The 27,625-nt window shown below is 41.4% G+C and overlaps 2 protein-coding genes across 2 annotated transcripts in view; one reads left to right on the top strand and one right to left on the bottom strand.

Annotated features, from left to right (window-relative positions):
• The window catches only part of dnah6 (dynein, axonemal, heavy chain 6), a gene marked incomplete at its 5' end in the record, with an annotated part of 84,217 nt that extends 75,728 nt beyond the window's left edge, over positions 1 to 8,489 (top strand). The window contains 8 exons of the mRNA XM_084397639.1: positions 1,248 to 1,369; positions 1,503 to 1,632; positions 1,757 to 1,884; positions 2,037 to 2,222; positions 6,655 to 6,727; positions 6,890 to 7,041; positions 7,680 to 7,902; positions 8,274 to 8,489. Coding sequence (XP_084253765.1) covers positions 1,248 to 1,369; positions 1,503 to 1,632; positions 1,757 to 1,884; positions 2,037 to 2,222; positions 6,655 to 6,727; positions 6,890 to 7,041; positions 7,680 to 7,902; positions 8,274 to 8,377 — 1,118 coding nt within the window. The 3' untranslated portion in view covers positions 8,378 to 8,489. The remainder of the gene's footprint in view (positions 1 to 1,247; positions 1,370 to 1,502; positions 1,633 to 1,756; positions 1,885 to 2,036; positions 2,223 to 6,654; positions 6,728 to 6,889; positions 7,042 to 7,679; positions 7,903 to 8,273) is intronic.
• A 712-nt stretch (positions 8,490 to 9,201) lies between these two features.
• Positions 9,202 to 27,625, bottom strand: part of chrna8 (cholinergic receptor, nicotinic, alpha 8) — a 74,327-nt gene continuing 55,903 nt past the window's right edge. Inside the window, exons 5-10 of the mRNA XM_084403041.1 lie at positions 26,550 to 26,629; positions 20,875 to 21,042; positions 12,793 to 12,987; positions 12,586 to 12,672; positions 12,351 to 12,460; positions 9,202 to 10,017 (exon numbers count right to left, since the gene is read on the bottom strand). Of these exons, the coding sequence (XP_084259167.1) occupies positions 9,475 to 10,017; positions 12,351 to 12,460; positions 12,586 to 12,672; positions 12,793 to 12,987; positions 20,875 to 21,042; positions 26,550 to 26,629 (1,183 nt within the window). The 3' untranslated portion in view covers positions 9,202 to 9,474. The remainder of the gene's footprint in view (positions 10,018 to 12,350; positions 12,461 to 12,585; positions 12,673 to 12,792; positions 12,988 to 20,874; positions 21,043 to 26,549; positions 26,630 to 27,625) is intronic.

Here is a 27,625-nt window from a genome sequence, read left to right as displayed (position 1 = left end):
TTTTAACAAATTTTATTCACGTTTTGATACTCATGATTTTACATCTGAATTATCTGATTATTGTGGGAAATCAGCGACTCTGGACACTCCTTTTAAATTTCAAATCTGCAGAGCTTATGTACATAGTTGTTTAGGAAGAGTCCAGGCCCTGATCACATTGGTGACAGACTGTTGAGGACTTGTGCAGAGTAGCTTTCAGAGATTTATTCATTTATTTTTAATAAATCATTGCAACTTTCTGAAGTCGCTTGTATTTGAGAAGATTCTATAGTAGTGCCAATTCCAAAAAAAAAGAAATCCTCTTTGACAGCACCTCACGTCACAAGATCAGCTTTTTGTTCATCTTCTCACCGGAACACGCAACTGCAGTGGAGTTGCTTGCGCGTTCACAAACGCAGCTTGTGATTCGGGCCGCTGAAGAGGTGCTTTTCTATGGCTAGCAACTTCTATGTTGGGCTTGTTCCAACGGTGACATGTCAACGGTCTGAAGAAAAATGATTCAGTGTAATTGCGGTTCGATGCATTTGATGATAAACAAAAATTCGAGGCAAACACCGACATTATTAGAGGGAAAGCATTTCAGCACATGTATTTTCTGAGGAAACTTTGAGCTGTTTCTTTTATAAAAATGTTTTACACCTGTTTTTTAGTGAATCTGTCTCAAGTTTTTCTATTATTTGTTGGTATGGCAATCTTAATGTAAAGAATAGGAGTAAGTTGAGTAGTATATTTATGATGTTCAGCAAGATAGTGGGGAATGACTTAAGGACTATCACACAGGGTGACTAGGAAAGGTCAGTTAGTCCTTTCCGATGTCACCCATTCATTGTGTACTAAATTTCAACTGCTTCCTTCAGGCCGGAGATTTAAATTCCCTTTGTGGAAATCAAATAGATATAAGAATTCCTTTATTCCTTCTGCAATCATGTTTTTAAATGACTTTATTATTTAAATGAATAATACATGTGTGTTATTTTGTGTGTGTTGTGTTGCTGTTTGTGTATGTACTGTATACTGCTATCTACATTAAAAAAAAATTGCCTTCAAGGACAATAAAGTTAAAGTTAAGTTTGCATACTGTTCATACAAAGCCGTTGAGAGTGGAAAAGCATGAGGGGAGGGTGGAGTGTTACGTTTGTGAAACCTTTTTATATGTTTTGTTTAATTCCACTACTTCCATGGTAGTGCCAGTAGATCATTACACACTTCAACTTTAAATAACAAAGGCTCTCTTTCCTTTTGTGCAGGGATTTATTTTGCTCCTGATTCAGACAGCTTGACTGAGTATAAGAATTATATTGATGATCTGCCTCTTATTGATGATCCAGAAGTCTTTGGCATGCATGAAAACGCTAATCTGGCCTTCCAGGTAACTCTCACCTCTTCTTGCTGTACACAAAATAACAAAAAATCTTGAGATGAAGAGCACATCTTTAGATAAAGAGCACCTGCTACTTGACATATATCACACACATTGGTCTCCTTTCCATCTTTGAAAACAGAGGCAGGAGACAATGACACTAATCTGCACCATTCTGGAAGTCCAGCCTCGCTCCTCAGCAGCTGGTGGAGGGAAGAGCAATGATGAGTTGGTCCATGAGCTGGCTGACACCATCTTAGCAAAGATCCCTGGTTAGTCTCAAACCCCGGTATCTCCCTGCACACAAGTCTACTGTAACTTCATCGGTTTTATAATGAGTTTTTTTAACCTGTCTGTGTGTGTGTCTCTGTGGATGATGTTTGTGCATCTGAGCAGAGAAATTAGATATGGATGCAGCAGTGGAGAGTCTGTTCTTGCAAGATTCGAATGGTAGAGTTAACTCCCTAACCACTGTGCTTGGTCAGGAAGTAGACCGCTTTAACTTCCTGTTGCGTGTGCTGAAGGTAAGAGACCGGTTTTGTTACAGTTTTTTGATTGTAAACCACATGATGAATTGATTACAGCTGCTAATCAAACAAGAATGAATAAATGAATGATCACACTAATTTTACCACTCTTAATTGTTTGTATTTGTGTGTGCATGCATTTCCTGCAGACTTCGCTATGTACTCTGCAGAAGGCTATAGCAGGTCTAGTGGTGATGTCAGAAGAAATTGAGAAGATTTATAACAGTTTCCTGAATAACCAAGTTCCTGTTCACTGGTCTAATGCTGCTTACCCATCTCTCAAACCTCTCGGCAGCTGGGTTAGAGATCTCACCCTGCGCACAGCATTTGTAGAGGTATGTCTATGTCACCAGCATTTCCCATTAATTACCTAGATGTGGCAGCCCAATCATTTATCCAGCCACAGTTTCATCAAGAACTGAAAATATTTTACACTTTTCATAATAACAAAAAAGATGTCTAACAATGCAATGCATTTGCATTTGCATTTGGCAATGCATCTGTCAGTCAACTAAAATCGAAATTGCATATGGCTTAGTCCAATTATCAAACCACAAAAGGCTATTATTATTATAATCTGTTTTCAGCATCTCAGAGCGGCTCGGTTCATAGTAAATGCTGCGACATCCATCTCTGTGTGTGATGTGAGTTTACTGTAGTTGTGTGCCAAGTTCACTTAAATATTTTACATTTGCATAATTTACAAAAAATTTGTGCAAATATTTATAGAAGTGTACTTGATTTTTTAATGAGAAGCATTTATAAACTAAACACAAAAGCTTAAAGGTCTCCCTGCAGTTTTTCCAACACATAAAAAGCTCAAGGTTTTAACTCTTGCAAAAGAAGAAATCAAAAAATAAGTATTGTAATTTTACTTCTGTAGTTTAAAGTAAAATTATTAATATAATTATTTTTAAATGTCATTTTTATTTTTACTGTGTAGTTATATTACAATAATATAATATTTCTGACTTAGAATTATTATTATTATGATTATATATTCAAATTGTTCGGCTTCCTACATTTTGAGTGTACTGAATCTACTTTAAAGTCCAGGTACAAATCAAGTCAATGCCATTTGCATGGCATTTGCAATGCATCATGCATTTTAATACATGGCTCACAGGCTTTGAAGCCAATCTGCAAATCCGTACTATCGTATTTCAGAAAGGCAAGACCTTAAAAATAGTCTTAGGTTTAAGATTCCACTCACATGCATGTGTGCAGACACACACACACTTTTTTGTAAAATTTTGTATTCAGGAGGTTCACTCTCATTGTCATGGACAATTTCCTCAGGGTTGGGGATTCCAGTAAAGGCCAGTGATATATGAGCTGTGTGCTGTTGTTATTATAGTTCATGAATGGAGCCAGAGGGGCTCACAGCTATTCTGAACCACAATCAAAGAGGCTACATAAACAACTACAATTTCTTTCTGTATATCCTCACCTCACTGTCTAGCACACTCATATGGTGATTGCTCTCTTGCACGGGTTGATGGGCACACCAAACGGTTATCTCTGACTGGATGTGCTGTTCCGTGTGGCTGGTCTGAGTGCTCTTGTTATATAACACACAGACACACACGATAAGCTCATGTTAATATGGATGAATTTAAAAAAAAAATTGTGTTTCTGAACTCGGCGAACAGGCTCAGCATATGTAACTGGACTAGTTTAAATTTCAGCAGTGAAGAGAGAAATTTTCCTCTACATCAGCATGAATAGACTGAGGTACACTACATAATATAAGCCCACCATCATTTATGAGAGAGAAAATTTAAAGGGATAGTTCACTCAAAAATGAAAATTATGTCATAATTTACTCACCCTCAAGTTGTTCCAAACCTGTAGGAGTTCTTTCTTCTGTTAAACACAAAAGATATTTAAAGAATGTTGGTAACCAGACAGTTGACGGCATACCATTGACTTCCATACTATATTTTTTCCTACTATGAAAGTTCAACAGAAGAAAGAAACTCATACAGGTTTGGAACAACTTGAAGGTGAGTAAATGATGACAGAATTTTCATTTTTGGGTGAATTATCCCTTTAAAGGAGAACTCCGGTAAATTTTAACATTGAGCTCATTTTTTTGTCGAAGTCCACAGTAGTCGATTGTCGAACTCATACGATCCAATATTCACGCGCGTGAACTTGACAATCGACTACTGTGGACTTCGACCGAAAACAGGAAGTAAATACAGGTATGTGCGCTGGCTGAATTAACATCACTTTTATTCATATCTTTCACATCTACTGCAGTCAGATTCACCGTGTTCACTCTGAAGGAATCACTCACATGGCTGGTGCACTTGTAATGACACATCAAGGATGTTAAGAGGCTAAAAGCAGGTTTAAAACTTGCCCCATTGAAGTCAACAGGGTGCAAATTTTAAAAAGAGGATAACACGGTGTTATCTCCTTTAATTACCCATTGCTGTTATTCTCCTCAGAAATATACAGTTCTTACAAAAACGTAAATTCTGTCATCATTTTCTCTCTGTCATATCGTTCCAAACACATACACTACCATTCAAAAGTTTGTGGTCGGTAAGTTTTTTTGAAAATTATTTTAAACCTACACTGTGTACACTAAGTACACTACTTAGATATGGAGTTGTACAGTACATACACTAACCTACACTAAGATTTACTCCCATCTAGCGGTGAAATTGTATATGACTACCAACTAAATATTACTTTCTAGCTCCTCCCATTCCGAAGGCGTTTTAACTCCTATGGTGGCCGTATTATTTCAAATCTGCCAGCAAACGCGAGCAAATCTCCCTCTCGCATTCGTCATGGTGCCACTGCGTGTAAAAACGTGAAAGGCGAAGCTTGTATGTCCCTCTTTGTCTAATGTATTTTCAAGATGGATGTGCAATATGGCTTCCGCCATTCGAGCGACTCGCTCGTATGTATTCTAAATGGCAGATTATACACTTACGAGAATACTTAATTAGTTGGTTGAAGTGATTACACATTAATGAGAACGTATAATTTTTAAATAACAATGTGTTTTTTGCTAAAAATCAACTTAAAATATTACACAGTGTAGCTTTGTCTATTAAAGGTGCTCTAAGCGATGCTGGGTGACGTCACTTCTTGTTGACGTTCGAAGTATAGTCAAACAAAACGGAGACCTCCTCATCCCTTCCCTCAGGTGCTTCCTAAAACAGTCATGAACCATTTAGAAAAAACAAACTGGATTTACCCACCTGTCCAGGAAAAACAGAGCCACCTGCATGTCGGATTGGAAGCCCTTCTGCCGGCCGAGTACTCGCCACCTTTTGAACACTTTTCCGATGTAAATTCGGGACTTCGCGTTCCTTCTCCTTTTCCCTATTCTTTGTTTTTGTTCATCGGAACGTCGTCTCTTTGGTCGTGTGTCAGCCATATCAAAATTCTCAAGAATATACAATTTTAACGTTAGTCGTTGTCTAGGACATCTCTCCTCAAGCTAACTTACCTCTTCATGCTTCTCTCTCCTCCACTCCCCACACACCCCCCTTCATGTGCACCCGCATTAACCCCCCAACCCCCACCCCCAAATCATTCTTGTCGGTTATTGGCTGGAACACTGTTTGTTATGTTTCGTGCCAAGGCTGGGCCAGTTTGTTTTTCTTGCCGTTTGTGGAGCCTGGGCTGTCTACAGAGACCGTGTTTTTTTTACAGTGTGTTCAGGGGACAGGCATAGCGGATTGTGATGAGATGTTTGCTGGATGTGACAAAAAAAGTTTTGGCCTAAAAAATGTGTGACATCGCTTAGAGCACCTTTAAGGTCACCAAGGCTGCATTCATTTGAACAATAAAAACAGTAATATTTTGATAGTTCTATTTTTGTGGAAACTAAATTTTTTTAACGGTTCTTTGATTAAAAGAACAGCATTTATTTACAACAGAAACAATTTGTAACATTACAAATGTCTTTACTGTTACTTTTGATCAATTTAATGAAGTCTTGCTAAATAAACATTCATTTAAATGTTTTTTAAAACAAAAAACTTTTTGAAACCTAAACTTTTTGAATGGTTGTGTACAATTTATTTATTTTTCATTTGTGAAACATAAAAGGAGATATTTAACAGAATGTCCAAGCTGCTCTTTTCCACATAATGGATGTACATGGGAAATGGGGCTGTCAAAAAGGACTATGAGTAAACTAGTCTACATATGACTCGTGCTATACTAAATGCCTTCCAGAATGATATGATGAAAAGCAAGGGAAGAAGGAGGTAAAGAAGAACATGCATGCACACATATCTCATTGACATTCTTGTCTAATTTCTTGTGAAGCAGTAAGTTGGAGGTTTGGAGGGTGAATGAGATTTGAGAGCTAAGCCAGAAGGCAAGATTTTCACTGAATAAATAGAATTCAAATTTTTTTCTCACACAAAACTTTTTTGGGGGGAAATGAGGTAAACCATTTCTCTACAAAGACTATGGCACACTAATATAAACATTTATTATTTATCAGCTTAGGAATATCCTGATATCATCCCCAAGCTGTATGATTTTAGGGTCTTTGTTAAGGTTATGTATGTAGTTGTGTCCATCAACTAGAACCTTCAACCCTCTAGTTACTGATTTTTTCACATGCTCTGAAATAGAAATGATCCAAGACTGTCTGCTTTACCTTTGAGCTGACTTTGTTTGCCCTCAGGGATTTTTGTTTTGTTTTACTTTGAATGACCTTTGTTCTTTCCATTTTGAATTCACAAGATTGTAAAGTACCATTGTTTGTGTGTGTGGTTGTGTAAACAGAGTTGGATCACAAGGGGTCAGCCCAAGTCTTTTTGGATTTCTGGATTATTTTTCCCTCAAGGATTCCTCACAGGTATGAAACAAGTTTGCATTAATACCTGCTCTGGAAAATAAAATAAATCCCAAACAGATTTAGGCCCTAGAAAATAGGTGGAATCAAAACGTATGTATACAGGATTTTTCAAATGTAATTTGAAACACCTTTGTTCAATAAAGAGTTGGTTCTGTCTCACAGGTGCACTGCAGAATCATGCACGTAAATACAACCTGCCCATTGATGAGCTGAATTTTCGTTTCAACGTGGTACCAGTGTACAGAGACCAGACTCTTGTCACTGAAGCTCTGAAAAGCCTTGAGCCAGGGAAGGAACTTGACATGGACAAAGCGGTCAGCTTGGAAACAAGCAAGGATACTTGCAGAGATATTTTTGAATATGATTACAACAAAAACTTTAGATATATACTGTAAACATGAACATCCCATGATCAAGGGATATCATTTTTATGTTTCGCTGAGGTCGTTTTTTAAGCGCAAATAACAGTCATAACTTGTTAATGATTTTCCTCTTTGAATGACACTGCCGTTCAGACGTTTGGGTTTGGCTTATGTTCACCAAGGCTGCATTTATTTGATCAAAATAATTAAATAATTGTAATGTTGTAAAATATAATGATTTTTGTAGAAACTGTGATACAGGATTTTTTTCAGGATTATTTGATGAATAGAAAGTTTAAAAGAACAGCATTTATTTGAAATTTTTGCAACATCATAAATGTCTCTACTTTCACTTTTGATGAATTGATTGCATCCTTGTGGAACAAAAGTATTAATGGCTTTCAAAAAACACAGAATAGGTGTTGTCCTATATTTCGAAGGAGAACAAGAGAAATTTGAGCCTTTCAGTAGTTTTTCAAAGTGCATTTTTATTTTATTTTATTTTATTTCAAAAGATCAAGGAAAAAATGTTGTCATGGTTAAATCTCACATCATTAATGTTTTCAATATGTTATGGTCTGCCTTTGTAGCTTCCTTCCGTGGAAGATGGTGTGTTGGTTCATGGGATGTACATGGATGCTTGTCGCTGGGATGACATAAACATGGTTATTGAAGACGCGCTGTCAAGGGTGATGAACTCCGTGCTGCCTGTGGTGCATTTTGAACCTCAGCAAAACTATGTTCCTGAGTCCACCTTCTACGAGGCACCTCTGTACAAGACCTCTGCTCGTGCTGGAACTCTATCAACCACAGGTCAGTTTATGAGTCTTGTGAAGTTTAAACGGTTATCCAGTTCCTGCCACAGAGTCAAATAAAAATAAGTTAATTGTAACTTTAAATCTCACAATTGTGACTTTAAACTTCAGTTCACAATTACCTTTCTTTACAATGTAGGTACTTAGCCCACAATTATCTTTTTTTTTATTCTGAGGCAGAAACATTCATCCATATATTTACCTCCAGTGGGCTACTGTAAAAAAACAACAACAAAAAAACACATTACTTAAAAAAATCCGGTTTAAACCATTAGTATCAGAATTTAGCTTTGAAATCTTATCTTATTTATGATATTTTTTTACTTTTTTTTCTGTTATTAAATTGTATGTTTTTGTTCTGTCTATTAGGACACTCCACAAATTTTGTGGTAACTGTGATGTTGCCATCCAATCGGCCCAGTGACTATTGGATCTCAAAAGCCTCTGCACTACTCTGCCAACTCAATGAATAAGCAAAGCTTTACTTCGTGAATTTAGATCATTTCTCAACAGAGCTTTTAGTGTTTTTGAGCACAAGTAACAGTAAAAAATAAAACATTAAACATTAAAAATGATTTATAAATCAAAATGACCTGTAATGTTGATTTTCTCTTCCCTTCCCCTCTAAAATTAATAAATGCACCTACAATACATTTATAGTAGTAGAAATACTAGTTGTAAGTGAAACAAAACTAGGTAAACATAACACAGCCACATACATAATATCCAGAAAGTGCGAATTAAATGCCAAGAAGTACATATGCAAAATACATGGATTCACCTAGAACTTTAAATTGCTTTATTTATTTATTTTAATTAATATTTTCTAACTAAATTACTTATATCCACAGTGTTTACATAGTATTTTTACATAATACAACAGAGCACAGGGTCAGAATGAAGTGACAAAATAATGACACTCATTATGTGGACAAACTGGACACAAATAAAAGATTTGAACACTAATAACTGTAATATTTATTTATACAAAAATGTCAAAATGATGACAGTTACAGAGCTTATTAATTCTACAGTTAACATAGGTTATTGTTGCTTTGATAAAGAAAATGTTTGCTAAAATGTATGAATTATATTACAGTTCAGTGATAACTTTTCATTCTAACAATATTGAATTATGTCAAAAATATTACTAAAGCCAAGAAATGAAAAGAAACCTATTTCCAATGCGATTATGGGATTGGTTGTTTATATTTCACATAAACTTCACAGACATAGCTGTGTCTAAAAGTGTTGTCACACTGAAAACACATCTTTACAAAAACCAACCCTCAGGTGCTCAGTCCAAATACAGTATATAAAGACATACAATATCACCCAAACAGCTTGTCCAAGGGTCTGTATGTTTGTTCGAAAAGTTCAAAAATACATAACTTTGACAAGTTTTTTTTTTATCTTAATTATTGTAACAATAGTTCACGTTGATCTCAAAACGATGAGAAGAGGAAGGACTCGACTTTGGTGGTAGACACTTCTCACACTTAATCGCGTGTTTTTTTATATCATATTTATATCTTTAAAAACAAAAAAAGAAAATGCAACGCTATTGCAATTATGTGAAGTCTTTCGAGACTGCCTCAATGAAGTTTGGCGCGGACATGAGAATGGTAAAGGTGCAGATGATGGAAAAAAGTGAAAACGCCACCAGACAGAGCCGATCCACGACTGCTGCCGCAAATTTCCACTCGCTGCAGATTGCCTCTGCCTCATCCTGGTCACGGAATCGCTGAGCTATGTACATCACTTCCGCCAGGATGTGATGGATCTCCTGTTCGCCTGAAAACACCCTCACTGCCTCCCGCTGTTCTTCGTTTGGCGACCCGCCGACTCGACCAACGCTGCAAGACATGCCGGAGTCGCTGCTGGGTGGGCAGCAAGCGTTGTCAATGGAGTGGTAGCCGAAGTACAGGTTCATGTGACCGTTGGTGGTTGAGTTGGTAGAGGACGGCTGACCGGGCATCACCCCCATCTGAATGCTGCTGGCGCTGGCATGGTGTGCTGGAGAGTGGTCATATTTGTTGTTGGCTTTGCGTTCCTCGCCTGGCTTCTTCATGCGCAAGAACCAGGCGCACCAGTTGAGCAGGATCACACGCACCTAAGAAGAACAGGAAGAATCTGTTAAAGATGAAGCACTCAGATGTGTGAACAAGACATTCCTCTCTTTATTATGATGATATGCTGTATGAAATCAGTATATTTCATTAGATTATGGGAGAAAGTATCCACTAAAGGTTCGTGTGTTTAAAAATTCAGATGCTTCAAGCGGCAGGTGTGTCCCACTGGACATGAACCAAATAAGAAACACCAGACAGCTTTTCTTCTCATAAGAGTAGCTGAGGATACATTAAAGTTTAATACAAACAGACCTCATTACCTCTCCAGTGGGAGATCACAATGCCAACTGCACTAGAGTCATTCTACAACTCAACCACATAGTCTGTATATTCAGATTTTCTCCGATTTTTGCCTGATGCAATTTTTTCATTTGGATTTTTGTGAATGCAGCTCTAGTTGCTTGAACAGAAAGCCATATTTTAATTTAAACATTGCATAAGTCCTGTTAGTTTGTATTGTTCCAAAAGTAAAAAAAAAAAAATGTTGAAGAGATTTAATGACTTTAGGGTGGATGAAAAAGCCTAAAGGAATTGAATAAATGATTTTTGTACAGATTTTTGCCTCAATTTGGTGTCTGGAAGAGTCAGTGCTAGTTGGTGAAATTCAAAGCTAGTCTGTGGAATTTGGGCTGTCGATGCTGACAGATTTTTCAGAAAATCATGTTGTGTATGATGGGCAGAGACTCAGACACAGATTGTTTTTTTAGCTTCACACTTTGATTCCGTCTACTCAGAAGATATCAAACATGATTTGAGCTGATTTAATAACATATGATGTTTTCATTTGTAATGTGATTCCTAGCAACGAGGCGCCTGTTTTCTGCATGAGTTTGTGTCCGGAGTGCCTTGAACGTCTAGCAGTTTGTGATCCTCACAAGTTGTATGATGCCCAGTTTTTCCTCTATTTACAAAGTCTGCAATTGTATGATGCCTAATGTAAAATCTGTTCAGATTTTAAAAGTTGTGCAATGTATTCCAGCCTTAGCTCTAGATATCCACTTGTGTGGAGTGAGCGGACGTTGCCAATACATTCTCTGTGGGAGTTGAGAAACACACTCACCCAGTAAATTGAGGGAATGACAAGAAGAGCATCAAAAAGTTGAGGAATACTCAACTTTGTGCAAAAGTTTGCAAAATAAACTTTATTTATATGAGGTGAAAAATGCCAGTTACTTTGAGTGGTGATGTTTGCAAGTTCATTGCATTTTTCTTACTGTAAAATTTGTTTTATTTTTTGTTTAAAATTCCAAGACACACTGTGGCAGAATGGCTAAAAAGCGCATGGCCTCAATTTTAAAAGGTTTAACTTCTTAACACAGTGTCTTAAAAACATCATGCACAAAAAGCAGTGAGATGTCAGAAAACAAGCAGGGACGCCCCCCATGCAAACATCCTTAACCTGTTAGCATTGTCTACTACCAAGGTCAACTAAACAGGTCTATTCCTCTAAAGGGAGGCAATATGCCTACTTAAAACCCATCTGTTGTTGTGGAGGGAGGCAAACTAAGAAGACGGAATTCAAATAATTTGAATGCTGAAAGGGATAGATGCGAGCTGAATATGACTTCCTCCATGACTTCATCTCGGTGTGAAGTTCTGGAATAAACGGAAGGCTCATTGGAGCGGGGCGGTTATGACCTGACAGGAACCTCTTGTTAAGTCTGCCACAAGCAACTTCCTGTCTTTCGCGCCCCTTCACACCTCCAACACTCCTCATGTGGGGCTGGCAGGCTGAGTGGGCTCACTACAAGTGATATCCTCGCCCTCCTCAACCACATCCGCCTCATCCTGGCTGGATGGTGCCAGAAACATGCTATCTGCTGGATCAAAAGATTCAAGAGACTGTACATCCTGATCCAGCAGATCAATCAAGCCAGTGACTGAGGAACGCGAGAGAGCCATACCTTTCTCAAACTCCTCAGCCACCTCAACTCACGATCCCCACAACTTCAGTCTCTGCTGTGCCACGGCTACCACGGAGCCGTCTCTTGAAAATAGGGCCATGCGCAAACAGAGCTTAATCAATGTGAATTTTTCACAATGGGCACATTCAGATCCTTTGAGAACCAAACGCGCATGCTCCTCACCCAAACACATAACGCAATGTGTGTCCTTAGGTGTCAAAACATGAGCTAATAAAAACAAACGGCTCCTGAAGACAAAAAAGCTGATGACGTGCATTACATGCGCCCTCTTATTCTCACGGGCGCTCCGGTAATGATGTCATTGACTGTCATTTGCTTCAGACACTGATGATGCAGTGTTGAAGTCCACTTTGAAAGGGAACTACTCAATTGAAAGAGTTTTCACTCACCCATCTTGGCATCTTTCCCCCTTGCGGATCATGATGATGAAACTGCAGAACGAGGACAGTGACAACAACTGACAAGCCCACAATCATCATGGTGCTGGCGAAGTACTGAGCTACAGAGCCAAAGAAGACACAACCATTTCAATCGGCAAGATGCTGTCTAAAACAACATAAACGAAGAAGTAGTTCTTCATGAGATTTAGTACAATTTCCAATTTGAATGAAGCCTTTAACTTACCTATGAGAGGAACTGAGTCAGAGGTGGCCGGCATGATCTCAGCCACCAGCAGCATGAAGACCGTTAATGACAAGAGGACAGTTATACCTGTCAGACAGGAAAGTGGAAAAAGTAAGTGTAAAATAAAATAATGTCATTCCTTCATACATAAAAGTGCACAATTATGCATGTTTGGTCATTATGATAAAAAAGATAAAGCTATCTTACCCAGTGATATCTTCTCTCCAGAATCAGCTGGCAGCAGGAAAACGAGCAGAGCCAGGCCAGAAATGAGCACACAAGGAATGAGCAGATTCAGACCATAGTACAATGTTCGCCTGCGCATTGTTACTGTAAATGTCACGTCAGGGTAAGGCTCCTTACAGCACTCATAATACAGCTCATTACGCTTCCCAGGGACCCCTGACAAAACACAAAGGAATGCAATCAGGTTTATGTCGTACAACAGTAGGCATTTTCCACAAATACAGTACATTCTGGTGTCCCATTACTTTTTATGAAGCTGTAAAGGCACAAATCCAATGTTTTTTTGTTGTGAGAACTATTAGATCTTTTCTAACAGACAATAGCATGAAAAGTGGCTGGTTTAAGCTTTTTTTTCTTCAAAATGTTGACATATTTATTCACAATTACGAGAAAGTCATTATGATCATTTTTTTCAATATAATGAGGTGCTAAGTCATAATTAGTTTCATAATTAGACTTACAGTATGGTATTTTTTACTGAAATTTGGCAGAAAAAGGCTTCCATACCCTACTGAATGATAGCTTAATTTACTCTACATTTGCAACCCTGATACTCCTCCTGCCATTTTATTTCATACATTTTGCCTGTTAAATTCAGATGTTTATTTAAAAATGTATTTCAAGATCATGATTTTGAACCACATTTTAAAATAAAATGTAAACAGTTCATACAAAAAAACAGCTCATACGATATTTTGTTTGATATCCTGAGGATGATCAACATTTAATTAAAAAAAGAAAAAAAAAGTATATTTAAAAAGGCAGCCAACAGAGTGGTTTAAGGTAAAAGCTAAGGCAGGACTTCAAAGTGACTCATCTACAACATAAATGAGATAAAGGCCTTTTAAAAAAAATAGAGGCTGTCAGCTAAGACGAGCACATTTGTTACAGGACAAAATCACAGACAGGATCTTCATGACCTTTTAAAGTGCATAACCGAAAAAAGTCCCAAAACTGTTTGTTGTTTTTGCTAAATCTAAAGCAAACACAAGAATCAGCCATTGTTTATTCTGTTTCTTGTCCTTGAACTTGGTGGTCACAAAACGGATATTTGCTTTCCTTTTCCCTAATTTCTGCAATGCAATCCACTTAATCCTACAGTGGTCTCCAAAATACAGATCAAATTCAATAATTCTGTGCTTAATAGTCAAACAAGGCTAACCCAAAATTTAATGATATAAAACAGAGTGATGTCATCTATAATATACCTTAAAAGTCAACCCAAACTCAAAAATTCATGAAATAAGCCTTATTTCTACCAGTTGCAAGACTAAAGAAAAACAATGACATGACATGTTGCAAATGAGACAGCCTTGATCTGTCCGGGTCAGACAGCCCTCCTCTCCAATTGATTAAAAATTAAATCAAAATTGTAATTAATCAAACTAGGCAGCGGATGAAGAGCTTTCATCAGGATTTCACGCTGGTCAGAATTGTTATGGCACTCAGAGACAATCACATCAAAGCAAATGGCTGGTTTGAGTCATGTAACTGATTACAAAAGTCATACCTGAGTGATGTGGTTTGTGTGTTTGAAGGGGGAGGGAACTTCCATTTACAATGGTAGTTATGCAAATGTATCAGATAAATGGAAAAACAGGAAAAACAACCTAGAACATAACACATATAAAGATGTAGAAAGATTCTTGTTATTTATCATAGATGTTTACACTTTTGTGCAACAGAGTGATCAGTAGATTGCGGCTGTGTTTGCAAATTTGTGGCTCCCTGTGGTGTTAAAGATGCCCATTCACAGACTGCCGTGTCACTGCACAACCTTGGCACCCAACTGGCCATTGGTGCCAGCCAGAATCAGTGCCAAAGCACTGCCAACTACCATCAGTACCCCATCTGTCAAACAGACCCTGGGTCACATTGGCAATGAAAGCATAAAAATGAAAGACTGAGACAGAAACAGAGAGATTAAACATCCAAACACGACCAGATTATGAGATTAGAAAACCTGCGCCATGCACGCAAACATTCATTTCTAATATTAATATTTCTAATATTAGTTCAAAACATCCTTTGATGTTGCACAATTACACGAATTTCACACATATAAAATTGTTATTTTATCCTGTTATAAAGAAATGCCACATATAAAAGTAAATTACTTTGTTGTGGTCAGCAGGATGTTAAAATTCTGTCTGTGTTGTCTTAATCCATAAGAATAACAGAAGAAATGCTCTCATGAGGGTATGAGAGTCAAGACATTCTCTAAATTATCCATGAAGTGTGCCATTTGGGACAAGGCCACAGTGATACGAACGATGGTGCCGGTTTTTCCGATGGTTTTTCGATGACAGCATGGCAACTATGCTAACATCAAAGGAATGCGTGAGCATGTATATGTGGAGGCATCGACACTTAAGGGTCTGGTCCTGCCATCCAAGCCCCTTAAAACAACTTCACACCACAGATCTCGCTCTCCGGTCCACAAAACAAACTGCTGCCGCAGTCGGTAGATTCTTTCTTTTAGGAGACAAAATAACTTTATTTGTTGTGCACTTTGGTCTTTAAAACTTCAGACAGCTATATTAAACACTGCATGAAAGGTAATATTTGAAAAGACATAATAGGGGCATGTAGCCATATATGGAATTTAGCCATATCTAGACTTGTGGATGGCTCTTAAAAAGCACCATATTATGTGCCTTTTCACAAGATGTAAAATAAGTCTCTGATGTCCCCAGAGTGTGTATGTGAAGTTTTAGCTCAAAATACCCAACAGATAATTGTTGACAGCATGTTTAAATTGTCACTTTTTGGGGCTCAGAAAAACGCGCTGTTCCCTTTAAATGCAAATGAGCTGCTGCTGCTGCTGGCACAGAGGGCGGAGCCTCACAAGCTTGCGCTCTGTGGACAATCTCATCTCATCTCACGGAATGATAATATCAAAACAGAAACTCTCAGTAACGTTAGGTGTTCATTTCGACCCGGAGTCGGACAATAATGCCTACAGAGTCAGAGAATATATGCTGTATGGAGATCGAACAGGTATAGTTTAGTTTAATTACGGTTATAACGTATTTGTCATTTGATTTTATCCACTATTAAAACAAGCCTGCTGTAGTGGACCCCATCCGAATGATGGCCAAAAATATACTGATGAGTTCAATGAAGTTTATTGTACATCACACATAAGATGAAGCGTCAGATCTGGGGGCGCTCTGCCTCCGGGTTGGGGTTGCGGCTGGGCCTGGGGGGCTTGGGTCCTGGTTGGGGTGCCGCCGGGAGTATGGGTTGGTGCAGGCGCTTGGGCCTGCTGACACAAGCTTGTGGAGGGTGCCCCTTCCCTGTTTTAAAGCACCCCTGTTTTAAAGCACCGCAGAACAACACACACCAACACTACATTTGAGCGGGTGGGGTGAAGCATGGTTTTTTTTTTTTTTTTTTTTTTTTTTACACCCCTGCTCTCTGTTCTCTGTCCGGAGCCAGGGGCTGTGAGGATGAGCTGGCCGCCCAGTCGGGGTCGGGGCTGGTGGTCTTCTCTACTGCTGCGGGGCCCGGGGTGGTCTTCCTGTCCCCGCGCCGGAGCGAAGGGGGTTGGTGCCTGGATCTAGGAGTATAGAGTGCATATGGGGGGTGCGAGTGTGGGTACCGTGTCCATTTTTGTGTGTCTACATGTGGAGTGAGGGTGTGAATATTCGTTTGCGTGTATGAGGGTGGGATGTATGCTTGTGTATACGTGTGCTTGTTCGTCTATGTCTATGTGTCAGGTCGGGCCTTAGACTCCACCTCACTCATCATCTCAGTCGACCCCCACCCCACCACCATGCCCTGCCGGTGGAGGATGCCGCCGGAGCATTGGTGGTTTCTCGCGCCGGGGCAGGATGCTCGGGCGAGCGCTGGCCCACTATCGGCGGTCGCTTGGCGGGGCCTGGCCCCGCTGGCTTTGCTGGGCCCCGGTTGGGGGGTGGGGGGCCCTTGGATCTCCGGGCCCAGGGCCCGGTCTACCCTGGTGTGGTCGGCTGCCGGTGGAGCCTGCGGGCTTGCCGTCACGGCAACCTGGGGCGTCTATACTGTGGCTGTCGGAGGTCCCGCCTTCGGGTTCTCCTCTGCCCTTTTCTGGTTGGGGGCCGCGGTTGTCCCTGCGGTGGTTCTCCTGGGGGTCCCGTGCCCTGGGGGGCCTCCGGATGTTTGGGGTCCGGGTCTTTTCCATGCCTGCTGTATGCCTTGCGGGATGGAGCTGTTGTTTCCCACACACACTATTAAATATTTACATGGAGGAACCTTATGAACACAAGCACGCTCATATATTCAGTTGTACACTCAAGCATTCACATTGGTGTAAAAACAGGTGCTCACAGACATACATCGTCTTGATTTGCTGTTGCTTCAAAACTTATTTTGTAATATTAGTTACGTGTGATGCTCAATAATATTTAACAATTAGAATTTAGTGTGATTCATACAGATGTTGGTTGTTGCTGCAGTTTTTCTGATGTTGTGTCTTCTGTTTTTTTTGTTTGTTTTTTGTTTGTTTTTTTGTCAGCAGGTATCGAAGTAAAAAAAAATTTTCGTCTTCTCTGTCTTCTTTCTCTCTCTTGTTCTCTCTGTCATTTGGTCTTGTCTGTTATAGTATGATTAAATAAAAGGGTATATAAAACTACCTTCAATTAATTAATTAAATAAATAAAGAAATAAAGAAAAATAGGCAGTGAATGATGATAGCATAGCTACACATACGTACTGTCATGTGTTATCTGTGCTACTGACAGGCCAAAAAAAAAAAAAAAAGATGAAGCGTCAGTTTTACTCCAGAAAACCACTAAGAGCTGAATAAACACTGTATAAGAAGTGCGTATTAAAGTCTTATTCATAAACTCTCTCTCTCACTCCCTTTCATTATCATCAACATAGACAGCGAAGTACACAAAACACTTGTTACTACTAACAGTAAACAAATATATATACACCTTAATAAACTGGCAAACTTTATATCTGTAAAACGACTCGATGAGCTGTCATAAAGTGTGCACTCTCACTTTAATTTCTACCGTGAACAGTAAGGTTAGGCCTATCACTCAGGAGACTGTAAGCTGGATCACAAACAGTTGGTACAGATCCATCCTCGAGTAACAACGAGAGTAAATGAAGATAGCAATGTTCATTCTTACATCCAACAACAAAACACCTCAATCACTTAGAAGACATTCTTGTCTACAGCTGCTGACTGTGAACTGATGAAACAATGCAGACTGTATACAGCTCATTTAGGGCGGGTCTACGCTAAAACTGCAGTGTCAGTCAACAGTCGTGGGAGGAGCTTGTCTTGTGCAAAAGTACGTCACATTGCCCTGAATCAGAGAACAGGTTGTTCTGAGACAGTGCTTATGATTTATGGGGATTTTTTAAAAAAAGCACTGGGTGGATTTTTATCATTATAGGGTGGTTGTGTACACACACTGCCAACACACATTTATGTTCAAACGCCATGTAAAAGTGTATTTTGCATAATAGGTGCCCTTTAAATTATGTTTTTAATTCCTGAATTAATCAGTTGATTCAGTGATTCACTCATAAAGACAGCCATTTGTTAACACCTACTGCAGAAAGAGTCGCAGAAAAGATTCAACCACTAATCCACAGAATGTACATGCAAATAAAAACTGTAAAATGTGATATGATAAGTAAACCAAGGCAACTGATGGTTTTACATTATTAAGTTATGAGATTCGACTTGATCAAGTCAATTTAAAGGGGACATATCATGAAAATCTGACTTTTTTGTGTTTTAAGTGCTATAATCGGGTCCCTGGTGCATCTACCAACCCAGAAAACGTGAAAAGTGGCAATCCAGTAACTTTGTGTTGGTAAGCCTTTCTCTGCAAGCATGTAAAAAAATAAGCCGATCAGATTTCGTTCCCCTTCTGACGTAGGAAGGGGATCTTATTATAATATTACGGCCCCTTAATCTGCACGTTTCCACTCACGGCGCCATCATTTGGTTTTGCAAGCGACAACAGTGTAACCAGTTCTGATGCAATGGCAAAAGTTTGAGTAAAACATGCAAACTGTTCTGTCGTTGGCTGCACAAACGAGCACAGAACACTATTTGACCAAAAAATTCACAGCTGTCTTATAAAGACCCCATGGAACTGTCAACTTGTGTAAAAGTTAAACATGACGGTACATGCAAGTCGATGAAATGAATCATTGTAACCTCCACATCAACTACATAAATGTATCCACTAACCATTCAGAAACGTCCAGGTACGTCTAAAAGTGGCAACCTCTTGTAAGGCTGCACGCCGCTACTGGCTATTTCTGAGACTGGATGAGTGAGATTATTTGTGTGTTTTGTTATTGTATCCGAATTTAGCTCGGGGAGCAGCAGCTCATTTGCATTTAAAGGGACACACACAAAACCGGCGTGTTTTTGCTCACACCCAAAAAGGGGCAAATTTGACAAGCTTTGCAAATTTTGAGATAAAATTTCACAGACACATTCTGGGGACACCATACATTTATATTACATCTTGTGAAAAGGGGTATAATATGTCACCTTTAATATAATTTAAGTTGAAATTACTTGTACAACCAAGTTGATTGTACTTAGAAATTTAAGGCAGCAGCTGAACTTAAGTTCTTAAGTTCAAATAGGTGGAATGTTTTCTGACTAAAGCCGCGTTTCCACCGAAATTACCCGGAACAATTTGTCCCAGGAACTTTTTTCCCAGGAACTTTTTTTGCCCCAGACCGGTTGCTTTCTGCGTTTACACCGCGGTCTAAAGTACCGGGAAGGTAAACTGCGCGCAACTGCTCCTCCCAGTCTGCGACGGACAGTAATCGAGCGCCACATTTATAATAAGTATGGAGGAGATTCAAACTGTGCTGCAGTTATGTATTGATTTACTAACGAGGTAATTAACAAAACGGCAGAAAATAGACGAGCACTGATACTAAATAAATGATGCTTATAAAATTAGACAACGTATGTTATCAGTTATTGTGAGATGCCTGGGATGAACGCGCAAAAAAAATTCCTCTTCCGCAAATACGCTTTATAAAGCCTGAACCCCATCTATCAATCATAAACAGTGACAGTCTTGTAAATAGTTGTTTGTTACTAACCTTAAAGCGCTATTTCAATCCTGTTATAGTAAATTTGGAACATGGTTTGGAGTGCCTTGCAATAGATGACTATAATTTATTTGATTAAAAATAACCCCATGCTTTAAACATTTCTCGGTGCTAATCCTGTTACACTCATTAGTATCAAAAATATATAGCAAATATGGCTTTTTTTTTTTTACTTGTGCTAAGAACAATGGGTCTCATTTAAGCATGCATAAGCACAAATTTGTGCGTGAAATGTGCATACAAATGTGTTGTTAATTAGCTGATTATTTTGTGAAAACTTCTCCAGTGAGTATAGCTTAGGCTACATATGAAATAGCCCACATAATTATTAATTAATTAGACCCAATGTCTTTTTGTTTGTTATGATATTTCTTAAACATAGTTTTTAGTTTAATTGAGGCCAATGTGTAAACATAATGACTTAATAATAAAAGCTGTGGCAGAAAAGAGACGAGCACTGATAAAGCGTGTTCAGAAAGCTTGTAATGCTAACGTTAGATATAAAATTAGTATGTTATCAGCTATTGCGGACATTGACCGTGAGATGGCTGGGACGAACGAGCAGAAAGTTTCCTCTTCCACAAATACGCTTAATAAAGCCTGAAACTCGTCGCCAGTCCAGCAGTTTTTTAATTAAATTCCATATTTGCAGCAGACAACTCTTACTGCATGAAGCCACGACACGAACCGCAATAGATTTTTTAAAAAGGGAGGTTAAAAATAAATAAAATGCTGCTTCATTTAGACCCTGGTTCCTGCGGTGTAAACACATCGAGTACCAGCCCAAAGTTCCTAGTTCCTGGGGAAAGTTCCTGCGGTGGAAACGCGGCTTATATAACTGTCGGACTACATAATTTGGAACAACACCCTTCCAATCCAATTCAAGGACTGAAACTAACTGTTGAAATATTTAAATATGAAAATGACAATTTACAAGTTTCCTGGGACTCTTACCCACTAAATCCCACTCTCCATTGGGGATGTATGTAGAGATGTCCACTGACTGCATCTGTAGGTCCAGCAACCATCCGTTATGAGTCCATGAGCCAAACTTGAGGTCACATTTCTGTATATCGAATGGGAACCAGCGCACATCTATGTAACATGTACTCTTCAGAATACCTGCGTGGTTACACACAAACATACATACTGCAGCATATAAAAAAAAAATCAATAATGGCAATAAAGAAACTCATGCTGGATTGTAAATGAATGTTGAAATTATCTTAAATATTACACTATATATCACAATTGTTAAACCTACAAAACGAACTGTAGACAAACTAACATACTAACTAACTCAAAGTAAAAATTAAACTATAGTAGTATATCAATGATACTAAAATAACACTTGTTCCCTTTCTAATGGGAACTTGCAATGCGTCCTCTAGAGCAGTGGTTCTCAACTCCAGTCCTCGGGACCCACTGCTCTGCACATTTTGTATGTCTCTCTTATCTGACACACTCAGTTCAGTTCATGGAGTCTCCCCCTATTGAGCTGATGATCTGATTCAGGTGTGTTAAATAAGGGAGACATACAAAATGTGCAGAGCAGTGGGTCCCGAGGACTGGAGTTGAGAACCACTGCTCTAGAGGGCACTATGGGCAATGCCTCCAGTATGACCGGTGTCTGAAGCACATATATGTGACAATTGCATTGCCTGGAGACAGCCTATGATGTCATCACGGTGCAACCGTGAGTATAAAAGGGCACCTGAGGAACACATCATTCTCTTCTGTCTTTAGGGGCTGTTTGTTGTGAGGTACTAAGCGACCTAGATATAAACTAGTGAGAAGTACTTCAGGAATTGTGTCAATCCGTGTCCTCAGTTTTTGACACCAAATGACACACATGACTTATGCATGGTTTATTTGGCGTCGCTGAGGCGACGAGGAGACTGAGATCGTGGGCTCCCTCAGGTTGGTAATCAATGTTGAGTGTGTATGTCAGAAGGCATGCATTCAGCATGGCAGAGTGGGTATTTGTTCCCCATATTTTCCTCTAGAAGACGCAGTGCGAGTTCCCATTCGAAAGGGAAACGAGACACTGCGTCTTGTTGCCATGCTTCTGGGATGCCAGCTAATTCTCCTTCTGACAAAGAAGCGGATGACGTGTTCCTCAGGTGCCCTTTTATACTCACGGCCGCACTGATAATGATGTCATAGGCTGTCGCCGACCAGTACAATTGTCGCGTTTATATGCGTGCTTCAGACACCTGTCATGCCGGAGGCATTCCCTATAGTTACTGATGTAACCCTCGTTCCCTGAAGTAGGGAACGGGAGACGTAACATTGACATGGCGACGTAATTGGGATCACTTCAGGGAGCCGTATCATCTTCGAGTGTCTACATAACGAGCCAATGACCGTTGGTGTGCATAAATCGTGTCACGCGCCCCGCCCCGCAGCGCGGGTATAAACAGGAAACGGGTGCACGCACACATTGTTTTTCGCTGAGGAGACGGGATAGTGACGGCCGTACAGCTATAGTCAGCAACAGTGGCGACAGAACGTTATGTCTCCTGTTCCCTCCTTCAGGGAATGAGGGTTACATCAGTAACCGAGACATTCCCTTTCAATCGCTCACGTTCGACGTAACGTCGATGTGACAATGTAATTGGGTTCCCATGGAAAACGCCACGGTTGCTGCCACATCCAGCGCCCTACTTAAGACTCTCAGACCCCCAACTGGCTGGGGTGGAAGATCTGCGCAGAGAGAGTTCAAACTGCTGTTCCGTTATATGGAACTCTTGGATAACACAGGGAAAGCATGCCTTTCCGGGGGAGAGGGACGCTGCGGAAGCCACATCCTGCCCGAAGGGAGGTACCATATGGAGAATACGCATATGGACTGGCCGGTTAGGGGCAGTGCAACATATGGAATGTCACTGGGGTGGCTCCAGCCTGAGAAGGGGGAGAAGGCACTTGTATCCGTTCCAAGTGGAAGGGAGTGGCGCAGCAAGCCGACAGTAGAGCGGAACGTTTTAGGTGTCGCCCAGCCCGCAGTTCTACAGATGTCTGTCAGCGAGGCGCCGTTTGCCAGCGCCCAAGAAGAAGCGACACCCCGAGTGGAGTGGGCTTTCAACCCGGGCGGGCAGGGCACGCCTTGGACTTCGTAAGCCAAGGCGATGGCATCCACTATCCAGTGGGCCATCCTCTGTTTGGAGACAGCCTTTCCCTTCTGCTGGCCTCCGTAACAGACAAAAAGGTTATCTGAGGTCCTGAGGCTTTGCGTTCTGTCCACGTACAGACACAGAGCACGAACGGGACAGAGAAAAGCTAGGGCTGGGTCTGCCTCCTCCGAAGGCAGCGCTTGCAGGTTCATCACCTGGGCCTGGAAGGGAGTGGTAGGAACCTTGGGTACATATCCGGGCCGGGGTCTCAGGATCATGTGAGAGTTATCCGGGCCGAATTCTAGGCACGATTCGTCAACCGAAAATGCATGCAGGTCCCCTATCCTCTTGATGGAGGCCAATGCAACCAGGAGAACTTTCTTACAGGACAGGATTTTTAACTCAGCTGATTATAAGGGCTCGACCCCGGGCCAGGGTCTCAGGATCATGTGAGAGTTATCCGGGCCGAATTCTAGGCACGATTCGTCGACCGAAAATGCATGCAGGTCCCCTATGCTCTTGATGGAGGCCAATGCAACCAGGAGAACTTTCTTACAGGACTTTTTAACTCAGCTGATTGTAAGGGCTCAAAGGGCGTTCTCTGAAGTGCCGAAAGGACCAGAGACAAATCCCAAGAGGGTATAGAGAGCGGGCGAGGCAGATTTAGTCTCCTCGTCCCCCTCAGCAACCTGACGATCAGGTTGTGCTTTCCCAATGACTTACCTTCAGCTGCATCGTGATGTGCGGTAATCGCGGCAAAATACACTTTGAGGGTGGAGGGAAACAGCCTTCACTCCATCCCTTCTTGTAGGAAGGAAAGCACGGCTCTGATCGAGCAAGTTCGGTGGTTCTCCTCGTGAGAAGAACACCAGTCAACAAACAGGTTCCACTTCAATGCATAGAGGCGCCTCGTAGAGGGGGCTCTAGTGGAAGTGATGTGGTCACCTAGAACCTCCGCGTCCCGTCCAGAAACCAGACATGGAGTTTCCAGAGGTCCAGACATGAGTGCCATAGGGTGCCCCATCTCTGAGAGAGCAGGTCCTCTCTCAGAGGAATGGGCCAGGGAGGGGCTGTTGCGAGGAGCACTAGTTCCGGGAACCAGGTCCGGTTGGGCTAATACGGCGCAACAAGCAAGACCTGCTCCTCGTCCTCCCTGACTTTGCATAGGGTCTGTGAAAGAAGGCTCACTGGGGGAAACGCATATTTGCAAAGACCCCGGGGCCAGCTGTGTGCCTGTGCATCCATTCCGAGGGTCCCCTCGGTCAGGGAGTAAAACAGCTGGCAGTGCGACGTGTCCGGGGCAGCAAACAGATCTACCTGTGTGGTCCCGAAGTGCCTCCAAATCAGCTGGACCACCTGGGGGTGGAGTCGCCATTCTCCCGGTAGCACCTGCTTGCCGTTAGAGCTTGTCAGCTGCACGGTTAAACAGGCCCGGAATGTAAACGGCACGAAGCGACCTCAGATGCTTCTGACTCCAGAGGAGGAGATGGCGGGCGAGTTGTGACATGCGGCGGGAGCGTAGACCGTACGGACCAGTACATGCTTGCCTAGTAGGGGCGTTTTGAAGCGGCCCAGCGCAAGATGTACTGCTAACAACTCGAGGCAGTTGATGTGCCAATGCAGTTGAGGCCCCGTCCACAGACCTGAAGCTGCATGCCCGTTGTATGTGGCCCCCCAGTCGGTGGCAGAGGCATCCGTGATGACCACAGAATGCCTGGACACTTGTTCTAGGGGAAACCCTGCCCACAGGAATGAAGGGTCCGACCACAAGCTGAGAGTTTGGCGACAGTGCGGGGTCACTTGGACCCGGCACGAGCTGCTCTGCCATGCCCATCTTGGGACTCGATCGTTGAGCCAGTGTTGGAGCGGCCTCATATGAAGCAATCCGAGCGGCGTTACTGCGGCTGCAGATATCATATGCCCCAGGAGCCTCTGAAACAGTTTCAGTGGTGCCGCTGTTCTGCTTCTGAGCGAACTGACGCAGTTCAACACTGACTGGACACGGGCCTCTGTGAGGCGCGCTGTCATGTTGATCGAATCCAACTCCATACCGAGAAAAGAGATCCTCTGCCCGGGGGTGAGTTTGCTCTTTTCCTAGTTGACCCGAAGCCCTAAGTGGCTGAGGTGACTGAGCACCATGTCCCTGTGTTCGCACAACTGCTTTCTCGACTGGGCCAGGATAAGCCAGTCGTCGAGGTAGTTGAGAATACGAACACCACGCTCGCATATGGGAGCAATGGCCGCCTCCATGACTTTCATGAAGACACGGGGCGACAGGGCCAGCCCGAAGGGTAAGACTTTGTACTGATATGCCCGTCCCTTGAACACAAAGTGAAGAAACGGTCTGTGTCGAGGGAGAATCAAGACATGAAAGTACGCGTCCTTCAGGTCAATCGCTGCAAACCAATCTTGGGGACGGATGCATTTGAAAATGCGTTTCTGCGTAAGCATCTTGAACGGCAGCCTGTGAAGGACCGGTTCAGGACACGCAGGTCCAAGATTGGTCGTAACCCACCGCCTTTCTTGGATACAATGAAGTACGGACTGTAGAAGCCCGTCTTCATAACGGCTGGAGGGACCGGCTCGATCGCGTCCTTCGCCAGTAGGACTGCGATCTCTGCCCTGAGCACAAGGGCATTGTCCGCCAGAACACGGGTGAACAGAATGCCCCTGAACGCTGGGGGACACCGGGCGAACTGAATCGCATAGCCGAGTCTGATAGTACGGATGAGCCAGCAAGACGGGCTGGGAAGTGCTAGCCAGGCTCCCAGACACCGTGCAAGCGGGACCAACGGCACCACAGTGTGGGGCAGCGCGGCGGAATGCCCGGGGGCCAGTGGCGGAACAGAAACAAAAGGAAACAAAAGATTCTCCGCCCTGCCCCCCACCGGGGAAAGCCTTCGCCATCTCCTGAAGAGCAGTCTGATCCACCTCTGGATCTCCCATCTCAGGGTCGTTTGCACCTGCGCTTGCCTCCTGGTTTGGCAGCAGCCTGGACGGGTGGGGTCGACTTCCTGCGGCTTCCTCCACGCTGAGCCTTAGGTGGTTGCTGCTGCTTAGCGGGAGCGGAGGAGGCCGCAGGAGGTCGACCTCGGCGACGAGCAGACGAAGATTTCAGAAGACAAAAAAGATTTCACGCACACCAATGGTCATTGGCTCGTTCTTTAGACACTCGAAGATGATAGGGCTCCCTGAAGTGATCCCAATTACGACGTCACGTCGGCGTTACGTTGAACGTGACTGACTGAAAGGGAACCTAAGACATTTTAAATGAAATTAACTTAACATTTTAAATGAAATGATAGCAAAGGTAATCTAAATGTAGAAACAGAAAATGGGCACACAATTAAATATCCAATATTACCCAATACCGATAAAAATAAATAAATAATCGAATATCTGCCAATGATCAAAATGTTACCGATTTACTGTGCATACCTAACTTAAATCTGTCAGACTAATATTTGACCTTATTTGTGTGTTTGGATAATTAAAAGTGGTAAGGATAATTCATACCTGGTGGTATGTACTGACAGGCACCTGATGCATTAACCAGGACATTCGTATGGAAGGTAGCATCAAACCTCTCATCAGCACTGCAGAGAAGAGTGTGAGGAAAAAAATACAGATTAAACTAATCAAAATATTTTTGCATGACTGGAATTGTTCCTGAAATGTTAGCTGCCCTGTAATCTGAATAAAATTACACACAGGTTAAACAATCAAATGCCAGTTATTGCCTTCATACTATGCGATGGGTCATTATGCAACTTAAAATAATTTCTATGAGCTCTCTGTAGAATAATATATGTATCCTTGTCCTTTTGCTTTTCTCCTACCTACCAGAAGAATAATATTCCTTTGATTAAAATGTCCAATTCAATTGGCATTGTGGTTACTAGGAGGCAGTCCAGCAGTTGTATTATTCAAAAACCTATTCATAATTAATACCAAAGCACTATTAGCAATATGATTAAGAAATTAAATTCAGGTAAAATTGATAATACCTTCATAAAATAATGTCATAAATCATCTGTGACATTTAGGGCTTATTAGAATGTAAGAGGCACACAATATGATTCTAAATATGTCATAGTAATTATACACGTCCTGATCTTTTATTTGGCACATAAGTCAAATTAATTAGTATTTGGATAGAGTCTGTACAGGTTGTAATCAATCAATCAATCAAATTTATTTCAGGAATACATGGCCTCTCGGCCCATAGTTCCACAAAGTCACAATAGCATGACGGATGCTCTTTTCTTCATTCCATGATATATATATATACAATGCCTCGACTCACAAACCTGTGACACATCGATACAAACATCACCAACAAGTGTGAGATCACCCAAATATTTCTTACGCAGATCCATGTACAAAGAACAATCATACAAGAAATGCTTCTCGTCTTCAATCACAGAGGTATTAGTTAGATTACAATAATTGCAGATTCTCTGTCATTGATATATTACTCAGTCTACCTCTTTCTCTAGCTAAACAGTGCCCTGAGCATCTGAACAAGAACAGAGATCATACCAGCTGTATGTTATGTATTGATGCAATGTAGCTCTCCTGTACCACCAGGG

Source organism: Rutilus rutilus (genome assembly GCF_951802725.1).
Source record: "Rutilus rutilus genome assembly, chromosome: 2".
Classification (NCBI taxonomy): domain Eukaryota; kingdom Metazoa; phylum Chordata; class Actinopteri; order Cypriniformes; family Leuciscidae; genus Rutilus; species Rutilus rutilus.
Note: the sequence above shows the minus strand (reverse complement) of the source record. Positions and strands in the feature narration are given on the sequence as shown.